A 12,953-nucleotide genomic window follows, 5' to 3' on the forward strand; every position below is an offset into this window, starting at 1 on the left:
GGATTGTATTTGTAGTATTTAGAATATGTTTTCTTCAGTGATTTGAAATTTCAAAATATTAGTATAATTATAAAATTTAACAATTATAGATTTGACTTTTGAGGGACATTGAATTGAAATAGGCATAATTTTATTATAGATTTGACTTTTGAGGGACATTGAATTGAAATAGGCATAATTTTGTTAAAACCTAACATAAAAAGAAATGAGAATGATATGATCATTCATTTGGTAAATGACAGAAATGACTATTCCGACGAAGAATGAAATGGTAATTCCTAAAATATAATATACCAAGAGAAAGAATGACATGGAAATAGAAATATCATTTCATTCAATCGTACCAAAAAGGACCTTAGTAAGGCAAGCTATAGTTTCGAGTAAATGAGAAGCATAACAAAATCCAGGGTAGAAATATCATCAATTTCTTCAAAGGCATCTGTTTACGAGTCCAAACCTTAAAATACAACCACCTTAAAGTGAAGTGTTACCACATAATTTTCAGCAACAGGTATTCCCAGCGCTAACCCATTTCACTTTGTCCCCAAATAAAATTTTTAAAAATTAAAATAAAAAAAAAAAAAAAAAAAACCCACCAAGGCCACAAAAAGGAAGAGTTGCAGATAGGACTCACCGTTGTCCCCTCCCTAACTAGAAGAATTCCTTTTTGCAGAATAAACCCGGTAAACACCCAATCCAACGACAGCAACTGCAGCTCCAACTGTAAGACAAATAGAAAAATTTCAATGCTATGCTGAATAAAGTATGCATGGATACAAATAGATTCATCGGAATATGCTATCCATACTCACCGGATATGAACACTAGGGAGCGGTTGAGCAGCCTGTGGTATTGTTTACGGCTTTTCCCAGCTGACGTCTCAGGAATGCTCAAGTGAGGGTGCTCTGCAGCCCTCACAGTCCTATGGAATATGTTACTGAAATCTCCGAGCTTTGTGCTGAGAGGTATAGGGGCCTCTATCCCCATGTCCTGGCTTACCTGTTTCAATTCACAACACTGTCAACTCTTCCAACACCATATACTAGAACTGCCAATACATGCATATATAATAAAGTTATTGAGCTTCGTAAATTGCATAGCTCTTCCTAAATCCCATATAAAATACAGTGACACTGCTAAGTGCAGCATAAAATTGCACTATAACTCTATGACTATAGTTTAAATGGTATATTAAGTGAGGCACAAGCATTACCAATCTGTTTTTAGTAGTTCCATAACTCTATGGGCGGTTTCTTTCAATGACATGTAAGATACAGACCCCCACAATAGAATTGAAAACAAAAAAAGAGATAGTGAATGTGTTCAGAAATCTGATAGGCAAGCTATCCATGGTAATCGGTAAAATCTTTCCATTTTCATAAGCTCCTGACCACAGGAAATAGATTCCACATTTATGGATTCAAGCTGGAAGGGTGTTTTTTAGGAGAAATAAAAATCTTGACTCATCAGTCGCACTCAAATGAAATCGATACTGATAAAGGGACAGGGATTGAACAAAAATATTCTAATGTGCCCACTATAAAGGATTGATACCCTAGTAGAATCCTGGATTTCTGTCAAGTACGGTTCAAGATCATCCTTGGCAGCAACAATGAGGCAAGGCACCTCGTAACCAGTGGCTTCCCCTTGGCTTGCAACGTCTACAAGCATCTCAGTTGCTTTCTCCCAAGATGGTTCACGAGAGCTACATTGATACAAAAAAATTAGTTAAAAAGGAATAGTATTTTTTCTATAAAGTGCTCAGTGAAATCAATGCAACAGTTTGAAGAAAATCAATTACCTGTCATGAACAAACACAGCCACATCGCATGCAGCCAAAGCATCCTTCTTTGACAATAACTCTTTAACCCCTTCCTCAGGAATTTCTCTCAATACAAGAGTCTTCTTAAGTCCCTGTAAGCATATTCTTCCATATGAAATAGGACATGGAGCATTCAGCAACACAAGGCTATCTCATACTCAAGCATCTTGCATTTAGCAGATATTAGAAATCATTCTCACATTAGCCACAGATTTAGTATAAGTTTGCTCTCAGGTCACTCTGAACATATGACACAGATTGAAAGGCGGCTCCACCGAATGCACTCACTAAAATGTTCGCATAAGAAGCATAATACACAACAGCCATGAAAAGTGAGAACTCACGAACTGATATATGAACTAATATGAACAATGATAAATCCTCTTATGAAGCCAATCCAATAACAAGGCCCAACAGTAAAATTACCATTCTTAAACATCCCTCTCAAACCTCATGGGACCTATATATACTCCCTCCGTCCCAAGATAAGCGACTCACATTCCTTTTTGGGACGTCCCAAGATAAGTGAGCCATTTCCTTTTTTGGTATTCTCTCTCTTACTTTTTCTCTCTACTTTATTAACTCTCTTACTTTATTCACTTTCCACTTTACTAACAAAACCCCATTTCCTTAAATCCCGTGCCAAAAAGTTTGTGCTCACTTATCTTGGGACGGAGGGAGTATACTACTATGAAAATAAAGATAAGGACTACACTAGTAACTATTGGATGTAACCAGCAATTAACTCCCCATTAACTTCAAATAACTACCTGTTAACTTTAAATAACTCCCCATTAACTTAATCATCAAACACGATATCAACATAACACATGATATAATTTTGTCTGTTCTTACTGTTAGTGAGTGGGGACATTGAGTGTGGCTGTGAGCTAGAGCTCGGGTTATATAATTGGGCGAGCTGCTTCCTCATATACTTGGATATAATATTTGTCAACTTAAACATAACCCGTGACACGATTGATTATGCTTTGGCCTGTCTCCAGTAGAAACTAATCGAGCAAGGGAACTTACCTCTGGTTGATTGATAACATTTACAGCATATCTGTTGCCAGTTGTTGGAACATATTCTTCAGGGAAAGGCCTATTTGATGAGCAGAGTTTTAGAGAACAGGAATAACATCTAAGTAAGTACATGAAAGAAAATCACATTTAATGATATGTGTCAATATCGAAAAACATACCTTCCAATAAAAGCATTAAGCAAAGCAGATTTTCCAGATTCTTTAGGTCCAAAAACAAAACACTGATACACGGTTCTTTCTGTTTGCTGCTTCTTGCGATCTAATCGTCTTCTTCGAGTTACACGAATAGCAGATGACGGATCACTACCATATCCTATGTATATGAGGGTTTCAACGCTACGAATTGGGTCCAAAAGCGTCATAAGGGCCCACTGTAACACATTTAATTCTCAGTTTAAACATTAAAAGATATTTTAGTAGGCAAAATATGATCTTAGATTGGCACACCACAATAACATCTCAAGAATATGACAAAAATATAATTGGGCAGCATCTAGACCTATGTATCCCAATTGTTATCATGTCAACCTACATGAAACAAAAAGTTTAACAGATTAAACGACAACCTGCCAACAATTGTCTAGTTTGATATTGCACATATCTAGTACTGATATTCTTTGTGACATGAGAATATGTTCAAAAATGGAACTAATTTCCACCACTAAATACATTTTACTTTTGAACATTTATTAAATTATTTTGTTTACCTACATGCTACTATGCCCTAAAGAGAAAATAATAATTCCAAAAACTGCCTGATATTCATAATGTGTATTGGTTGATTTTGACAGGTTGCTGCATCATGCCAGCATGGAGAGTTTCAAATTTATATTCATGTTCTGCAAAGCAGTATTCACAGCATGTATTTCTTGATTTATATTAAAATGTGTGTGCCATGCTTGGCGCTATTTGCTGTTGTTATTGGGAGAGCAAAACAAGTTTTCTTTAATAATTCATTTCATTATCATGGAATAGGGCCTCTCTGTTGGGATGCTACTGGGATCAGATTTTTTCTCAGAATACATTCATGCACACAACTGATATTCAGACAAAGACCCAGTAAGGTTTTAGAGACAGTGGACAGCAGGGCAAATTGTAATTGGCAATCAAGTGAAACTGCAAAAAATGTTTGCTGAAGAGACTAGCAGTTTGTACACTGTTGATAACTAACAATTCACAAATTGATTGACTATAAGAAAGAAATACAGCAGTTACCAGTGACAAAAAGCCATCAAGGGATAGCCCTCCAAGAGCCGTCTTTTCTGCAGCATCCACATACGGAGCTTCATTCCAAGGACTAAATTTCAAGTAGTAAACCAACATGAGCAAAGAGTGAAAAGATACAACTACTTTAACAAAAGAGTCAGATATAAAAAGAGAAGCATTTAATTAGGGAAATAGATAAGTTAAAGCTTAAATTCAGTTCAAAAACGATTGGTCAAGGACATTAACATACTAGACAACCTACAAATCTATTATAATCTAGAACAAAATAGATTACTTTTCAGGCGCTGTGGAAAACAAATCTTCAACCTCATGAGATCGAAGGGCTCCATCCTGGAGAACATAAAAAACAATATTAAGCCTTTGAGACTTCAAGAGATAACAAATCAATAGGAAAAGATATAGATCGGCATTTGATACAGGAAAAAGAGTAGCATATTGTGGAGTAAAATATATGTTATTGAATCAATGGAGTGAATATTCAACTGCTTCAAAGATTACTTATGGAACTTGCTTGGAATTGGCAACATCATCAATTTTTTTTTTTGAAAAGAAATAGGCATCAACATCTTACAGTTGAACTAATTTTACTAAGAGCCAGTAACGATACAAATAAAATAGTAAAACAAGTGATACTAATGTCACCGAGTACACGGTTAGGTAACAATTCTGGCTTCATACTAAGGCATTCTACAAGCAACGACGGAGCCATGATTGAGAATTTCAGCAACAATATTGAATTGAACTGAATATGAATGAGCAAGATTTTACATCATCTTTCATCCAAGCTGATACTGATGACAAGTGCCACGGTATGGTATTCAGTTTAACATGGAAACATCATAGAGTACAAGAGATTTTTGGTATATTCTTCCTAAGAGCCATGACAAGAAAATAGAAACAAATGTCTGGATTCTGGAAGGTATCTGATTATCAATTCATTAAGAAAACAGTACCAAGAAATAAATTTCTGCATTCCGGATTTCATATGATCTTCGATAAGAAAACTGGGACAGATCTTACATAAAGTGTTTGTCTATCCCATTCTTATTAGAATTTAGAATTAACAAATCTAGGGTGACTACCCAATTAAGAGATCTTATGGATGGCAGTATTTGGTCACCTGATCTTATGAGATTTTTTATCCAGTACACTAGATAATGTGACTCGTGATATCAATTAGAATTTACAATCAATAAAATGAAACAGAAATCTTGTGTAAAAAGTGCACATATGGGGAGATGCATAATGGAATTAAGTAGCTTGAACATAATCACATTGATGAAGATGACATAAGCAAAAGGAACTAACAAAATCAACTGGAAGAGACTTTACATACACAATCAACATCATAGGTGAAGAAAATCTTTCTGAGGAACTCCATAGCTTCTGTAGTTAGCTCCACACTCTACACACATGAAAATTAGGTGTTAGATATGTAAATACAAGAACTTTCCTTGTAAAAGGTAGAAGCGATCCTAAAGAAGGAAGAACCCAAACAGAAAAGAGTTATTATTACTAGCCACATGATTTATACTGCCTCCGTCCCACTCTAAGTGACACATTTTCCTTTTTGGGATGTCCCATTCTAAATGACACATTTCTAAATATAGAAATACCACTCTCTCTACTTTTTCCCTCTCTCTTATTTTATTCTCTCTACTTTACTCACAAAACAACACTACACAAAATTTCGTGCCGAATTAAAAATGCTCCACTTGGAGTGGGATGGAGGGAGTTTGTCAATTTCAAATGAACATCCACACATCTAGAAGGATGGTGTTTCATGAAATAGGCAGCATTAGAGAAGCTCAGCTAATTTCAATCGGAAAACTAAAATGGGTTTAAATCCAAAATAGGCAGTCTTCTAAAGAATATTGTTTTAGGATATCTCTTTATTAGCTATTTACTCCCTCCGTCCGCGAATAGGAATCCCGTTTTGCCATTTTAGTCCATCCGCGAATAGGAGTCCCGGTTCACTTTTACCATAAATGGTAATAGGGTCCCACCTTCCACTAACTCATTTCACCCACATTTTATTTAAAACTAATATATTCAGGTGGGACCCCTATTCCACTAACTTTTTTCCACCCACTTTTCTTAACATTTCTTAAAACCCGTGCCGCCAACAAATGGGACTCCTAATGGCGGACGGAGGGAGTATAAAAGAAAAATTACCTGGTCAGGATATTTCTTTATTGGAGGTGGCAACTGATCATCAGACAATCTGATCTCATTATTGTACCCAAATTTCCTTAGGACAGTCCATGTTGTCTCCAGCCTCCCTTTCTCAATGAAAAGAGCATGCAGAAATAGAAAGCCCGTCAATGTAAGTCCACGCTCATCGACACCTTCACGCAATTTCTCTTGCACAACCCTTTTAACACCCACTATTTCCGATGCTTGAAGTGGTGCATTGAAACACTTTACCTGCATTTTTATTACTTAGGCTATCAGATTGTCCATCATTGTGAAAAACTATTCGAGCCACATGGAAAGCCTTGTTTCCTACACCAGAAAACTCATTTAACATTCAGGAAATGTAATTTGGATAAAATTACCTGAAAGTCGTTCAACTCTGCATCACTGAGTGCTCCATCCCTATCGTGGTCGCAGAGTATAAATATCCTTTTTAATGCCCTCACACAACGTGGTTTCAAAACTTGTTGCTCCTGATCAAATAGCGGTGCTGTTGGATGGAGCACAGCCTTTTGTGCATAGTAGAAAACCTCTGGAATCTGCAACACAAAACTATTATTCAATCAGAAAACTTGTACCGACTCCACAAAGAATGGAAACAAAGAGGATCAAAATCCTTTAAGATAATTCAATATGTCAAAGCATGTATAGCCACTAACACTAGCATGATGTGAAATAAAACAGTAGATTTAAAGTTGATTTAATTTCCAGTATCAATAAGGCAAAAATGGATGGAAAGTAATTATACAAGAATGGTGAAATATATGTTGTATAAAGTTACCATAGGAAAGAAGATGCTGACATTATTACAGATTGGCATTCATGCCATTTATAGATCCCAGGGATCTGTTTACAGACCAATAAAAAGTGGTACAGCTTCACATATTTAATTGGAAACTAAGTAAACTGCACCTGAATATGGTTTAATGCAGAGCATTCAATACAGGTTTCGATCTCCCGGAATTGTTGCATTATAGGTGACATAACCTGCTCCAGACTAACTGGCTGTTGATCCCCTCTCTTATCTAGCATGCAACCCACCACGATAACAGGTACTCTAACCTACGAAAGATAAATTGAACAAAAAATTCCATCACAATTACAAAGAAATCATGGATTTCAGCACCTCAACAGTAACCTTAAACAACAATCGTTGTAGTAAATCATCACAGCACCTCTAGTCGGCGAAGCTCAGGAAGCCAGTGAGTACTTAATCTGTCAAGAGTCTCAGGTCTATCACACGCATAAGTAAGAACAACAGCATCAGCCCTTGTAAGGTCTTCAACTAGCCTGTCCCTATTTTCAGGACTGCATTCCAAAAAGGTGAAACAAGAATTACTCAAAATAATCTTAGAAGAACTAGTCCGTGAATAATAAGTCAAAGATACATATGCAGCAAAACCGTGCATGTGTCATGAGATTCTGAACAGAATGTATAAATAGCAAATAATGCACATATATAATACTCCCTCCATCCCTCTAAAGCTGAGTGCCTGAGTCATATTCCCTTTTGGGTTGTACTCCTGTAGCTGAGTCATTTCTTGTTTTGGCAAAAAAAAAAATATTTCTTCTCTCTTACTTTACTTTCTCTTACTTTATTCTCTCTTCATCTCTCTACGTTTTTCATTTCCTACTTTATTTTCCCTTCGCTTATATCAGTTTTAACACAATTTCTTAAATCCTGGGTCGAAAAGAAACGTCTCTACTATAAAGGGACGGACGGAGTAGTATATTCATAATCACAATCACAGACACCCAAACACACTAATTTGATGAATTGTTTTACGAGGCCAAATATAAAAAACAAGCATTGAGAGTGAAGTTTAGTTATGCGTATATTCATGCATTGAGTGTGAAGTTTTTCACCATGATTCGCATATAATCTTCAACCTACACAAAAGCAGCATTTGAACAGAAGAATAGCTGAAATTTTAGGCATAAAAGAGAGGAAGAAATTGACAATCTCCAAGTACAGATATCAACAAACAAACACACACGGATTCTAATTCGCTCTGAGCCAGTTCAAGAATAGTACCAATTCATATAATGCAATTACTAAATTTGTGTCACCTCCAAATCAAAACACATTAACAAAGATGCAACAATACCTGGACGAAGTATCTATAATGGTGACAGGAACACGTTCCGGGTACAAGTCCACGGGGAGCCTCGTCGGCGGCAGCACCGGCGGGACATTGGTCGGAAAGTTCTCAGCAGCTGCCGTGACAATCAAACTCGATTTTCCCGTCTTTGCGTCGCCGGCAACAACAATTCTGACACCATTCCCCGCCCCACCAGCAGCTGGAGCACCACCTCCCGCCATTTACAATCAGCGCTGCAGGTACGGAATCGAATCAGAGAAAAAAACACACTGAGATACGCGCAAGAAGCTGATTGTTGTAATTAATTGAGAAGTTCCCAAATTCAGAGAAAACAGTCGACGATAAAAGGGGTGGGAATACCTAAGAGAAGGGGAAATCAGAAGGAGGAGAGAGGAGAGAGGGTTTCTCTATGCCGAGGGTTTAAGGTGAAATCGAAATTGAGATGACGTCTCTGATTTGATCGGACGGCGGAGATGACAGCAAATAGGCACCGGTAGTAACTAGCAAATGATTAGGTCGGGTTTCGGTTTCGGTATCTTTTTTGGGCTAAGTTTCTAAATTATGGCCCAAAATTCACTAAATTTGATGTCTAGTATTCGAGGGCCTTCAAATAATCAGAGCATCCTCATCCGTACTCTTAGCTAAGTGCACGGAGGTGGATCCGGACCCACTTTTATTTCTTGTCCTTAGCTAAGAGCACAACACCCACATCCGTGCTCTTAGCTAAGGACAAGCTCAAGGGTCCCACCATTCTATTATTCAATTTAAATACTCCAATTATTAAAAACATTTCTACATTATAAAAATACATTATAAAATAAAAATTACATAATTAAAATCCTAAAAAATACAAATTACATAATTAAAATACTAAAAATAAAAATACATAATTAAAATAAAAAATACATAATTAAAATCCTACAAATTAAAAATTACAAACGTGGAAGACTATTCCTCTAACCCCAATTGCCTCTTGAGACCCCGGATCAATTGCTCATGTGTTGCAAGTTGTTCCGGAGTCATGTGAGACGTATCGGTCATATGAAGTTGACTCAAGATGGCCCACAACGAGTTGGTCGGGGGTGGAGGAGGCACAAAGGGAGCGGGGGCGGCGGCGGATGGAGTCGGGGCGCGGCGGCGGGTGGTCGTCGCCTTCTTCCTTCCGACCGGCCGGCGGGAACCGCTCGGGCCAGCGTCGGGGCTACCCAAGTTAGTTCCGGCAAGCCGGGTAGCCACATCATCGGAGGAGGATAGAGCTACCGACCTCGACCGTTTGCTGGAGGAGCTGGAGGAGGATGCTGCTATGCCGCCCCTATACTTCGGATGTTGGCGCCCCTCCTGCCAACAATCGAGGTACTTGAACGGTTTGTACTCCTCCCGTTGGTATGCCGCCAAGGCGGCAGTGATGATGTCGAGCTCGTTCGTGCCGCTCCCCGCCGACCGCTCTTCCTGGAGGTAAATCCCCTGGAACTTCCCGATTGCCTCGTTGCATCTGTAGATGCAATTGCGAACCATACTATCATTGCGATATATGGTTCCCTCCGGCCGGGTTTCATTGTAGAGGCGAGTGATGCGCCACCAATAAGTTTCCCCGGTTTGGTTCGTGCCGACGTCCGGATCTTCGGAGACTGCCAAGTAGGCTTTGAACATCGCCATCATCTCACCCGGAGTGTACGGGGTGCGGGTGCCACGAACAGGAGGAGTAGGACCAGAAGTAGGAGTAGGAGTAGAGCTGCTGCTCCCTCCCGATCCGGGTTCGGGTGCCCACCCGAACCCGGGGGCGTTTAGGTCGTGCACCGGGTAAGGACGGTAGCCACCCGGAGCTTGCGAACCTTGGGTTTGAGGAGGGGCCGTAAATTGGGTTTCCGGACTATATCCGGCCTCGGAGTCGAACCAATCGTGGTTCCAACCGCGATTGCCGGAGGGGTGATCGCCGGAGCCGGACATTGTGTAGTGTGGTGGGAATTTAGATGATAGAGTAGGAGGAAAAAAGATGAGAGAATGTAGATGATGATAGTATAGATAATAGATGAGAATGTGATTTTTTTTGTGTTGGAGTGGGGGTATTTATAGATGAAAATGTGAATTTTGGGGAAAAAAATTGAAAAATTAATTATAAGTGGGTAGAAAACGGATATATTTTTTTTGGGAAGTGGGAAAATATTTTTTTTTATTTAAAAACATTTTTTAAAATAAATTTCGAATTTTTAAAAAAAAAATAAACTCTTAGCTAAGAGTAGCGCCGTGCCGCTGGCACGAACGGACAAGCTCCATCAGCGGACGGACGGCTTGGTCCTCAGCGGCATGGACGGACGAGCGGTGCGTTGAGCACCGCTGCGGATGCTCTCAAAACGGAAAAATTAGTTTTCTATGTCCAATATAACATGACCCCTTTTTGAAGCGAACATTCGAGTTTTGATTCGGTATTTTGTCTAAATCGAATCAAATTCAAAAAATCGATAAATTGAAATTGAAAAATTGAAAATTATGAGATCTTAAAAATCAAAAAGTTGAAAAATCGAAATACCAAAAAACTACAAAACCATTATATATATTATATTTAGAATGGAGTGTATAGAATCTATATAATATAATACTGCGTCATATTCTAATACTTATATCACCCTCATCCAAAATCAAGACCAAATCTTCACCCTTAGATTTTAAAATGAGTGGATGAGATTAAATCTTACGAATCTCAATAAATAGTAGACAAAATATCAACAAAAGGGTAATATCGTTATTATGTTATCGTATTATAATTTTCGTGAATGTTTTTTTATATCAATATAGTGTATTACAAATATCAACAATATGACATAAAAATATCAACACTAGTACAAGAAAATATCAACACATATTTATTGAGATTTTTACATGGTTTTATTGAGATTTTTTGATGTATTTGTTGATAAAAATCTGGTTATCAACATTTACGAAAACTAAAATAAAAAATATCAAATTTCATCATCCGCACGTCGTCAGAACATATGCAATTGAGATTCGTTGGATCCTTATAAAATTATCTTTAATTTGATATAGTTTTTGCTAAAAAGTAATAAATCGAGAGAGTTACGTAAATTTAAAGTTTTAAGATGATTTTAACGTGAGGGAATTGACATTAATACCCTCTAATTTTATTTATTAATTTTCTTAATTAAAAATATAATCCATGTGACATTATTTCAACCACTAGATCTTCTAATCTAATAGCAAAGATTTAATTTTAATTTGGAATTGCATTAGTTAGCAATTGATCACTCCCCTACATAGTATAATATAGAATACATATATTTACTATATTTATAGAATGTACAGTATATTGAGAATTAATAGAATATATATACGTGTATATTATATAATAATAATAATAATAATAATATAAAATTTAGTTTTTATTTTTTTTTTCGAATCGAACCGAATCGAAAAATAAAAAAGTTTATATTTTTATAATCAAACCAAATTTTAAAATTTTGGTCGGGATCGGTTCGGATATTCAGTTTTGATTTTTTTTGCTCACCCCTAATCCCTTCCTTGAACAACACGGGATCGACATCACAATATCGCTCAGAATGCATATTAGTCTGGCAAACCCCTGCCATCCAGCCAACACATATACAGAATGCATATTAGTCTGGCAAGAAAAACAAAGTGTGACTTCAAAACAACCTTTAGAACCTTGTGTATATAATGTGAAATGGTTCCATTGGCTTTCCAAACCTTATTCTTCTTGTGATGCGCTAAGATCCTAAAAATATAGATAGCAATATGTTCCTCAATCCCAACACATTTAATAGGACGTAGACCATCACATTATGATATACTCCCTTCGTCCCGTTTAAGATGACACGTTTTCCTTTTTAGTTTGTCCCAACTAAGATGACATATTTCCTTTTTTGGTAACCTTCTCTCTCCAATTAATACACTCAACCATTTTTTCTCACTCCTATTAAAATATTCATCTTTCTTTATCTCTCTACTTTAATACTTACACTCACCTTCTCTCTCCAATTAAACACTTTAACCAATTACTCATAAAATCCCGTGTCAGCTAAGTAATATGTCATCTTAGCCGGGACGAAGGGAGTAATTCAACACAGCCGCTCAACGTGCAGCAATTCATCTGAAGATTAGGAATGCAATACACATGAGATACAGACGACCTACGTATTTGAATTTGGAGGGAACCCTAACAAGGGCATAATATCGTCTTAACCAATCAACGAAGCGACGTTTCAATCTATTGTTACCTATCTGCATTGTTAGAATCAGTATACTAAAAAACATGTTTCGAGTGCTTTGTATACATTGTGATAACTCTTGTGTTATACTCCATCCGTCCCTAAAAAGTATGAACATTTGGTTCTGCAGAGATTTTAATGCATAATGGTAAAGTAAGAGAGAGATAGAAAGAACATGTTTTTAAAGTATTGTTGATGTAGAATAGGTCCCACCTTATTAGAGAGAAAGGAGTTTCCAAAATTAGAAAGTTCATACAGAAGATCCGTGGTTTAGTACTGAAGATCTTCACGTGGAGAAGGCGCTAGCTATCTTCGATTCTTT

General features: G+C 37.3%; 1 protein-coding gene across 1 annotated transcript; it reads right to left on the minus strand.

Annotated features, from left to right (window-relative positions):
- Positions 1 to 306: 306 nt before the first annotated feature.
- LOC125214506 (mitochondrial Rho GTPase 1-like) lies at positions 307 to 8,908 on the minus strand. Its single transcript, XM_048115557.1, has 15 exons — positions 8,751 to 8,908; positions 8,397 to 8,623; positions 7,464 to 7,596; positions 7,201 to 7,350; positions 6,651 to 6,827; positions 6,268 to 6,519; positions 5,429 to 5,497; positions 4,367 to 4,422; positions 4,081 to 4,162; positions 3,025 to 3,236; positions 2,855 to 2,924; positions 1,802 to 1,914; positions 1,555 to 1,705; positions 813 to 999; positions 307 to 721 (listed from the first exon to the last, which is right to left on the minus strand). Exons 2-15 carry the CDS (start codon positions 8,609 to 8,611, stop codon positions 648 to 650), a joined length of 1,941 nt encoding a protein of 646 aa, XP_047971514.1. The 5' UTR covers positions 8,612 to 8,623; positions 8,751 to 8,908; the 3' UTR covers positions 307 to 647.
- Positions 8,909 to 12,953: the final 4,045 nt, after the last annotated feature.

This window comes from Salvia hispanica, chromosome 3 (assembly GCF_023119035.1).
Source record: "Salvia hispanica cultivar TCC Black 2014 chromosome 3, UniMelb_Shisp_WGS_1.0, whole genome shotgun sequence".
Taxonomy (NCBI): domain Eukaryota; kingdom Viridiplantae; phylum Streptophyta; class Magnoliopsida; order Lamiales; family Lamiaceae; genus Salvia; species Salvia hispanica.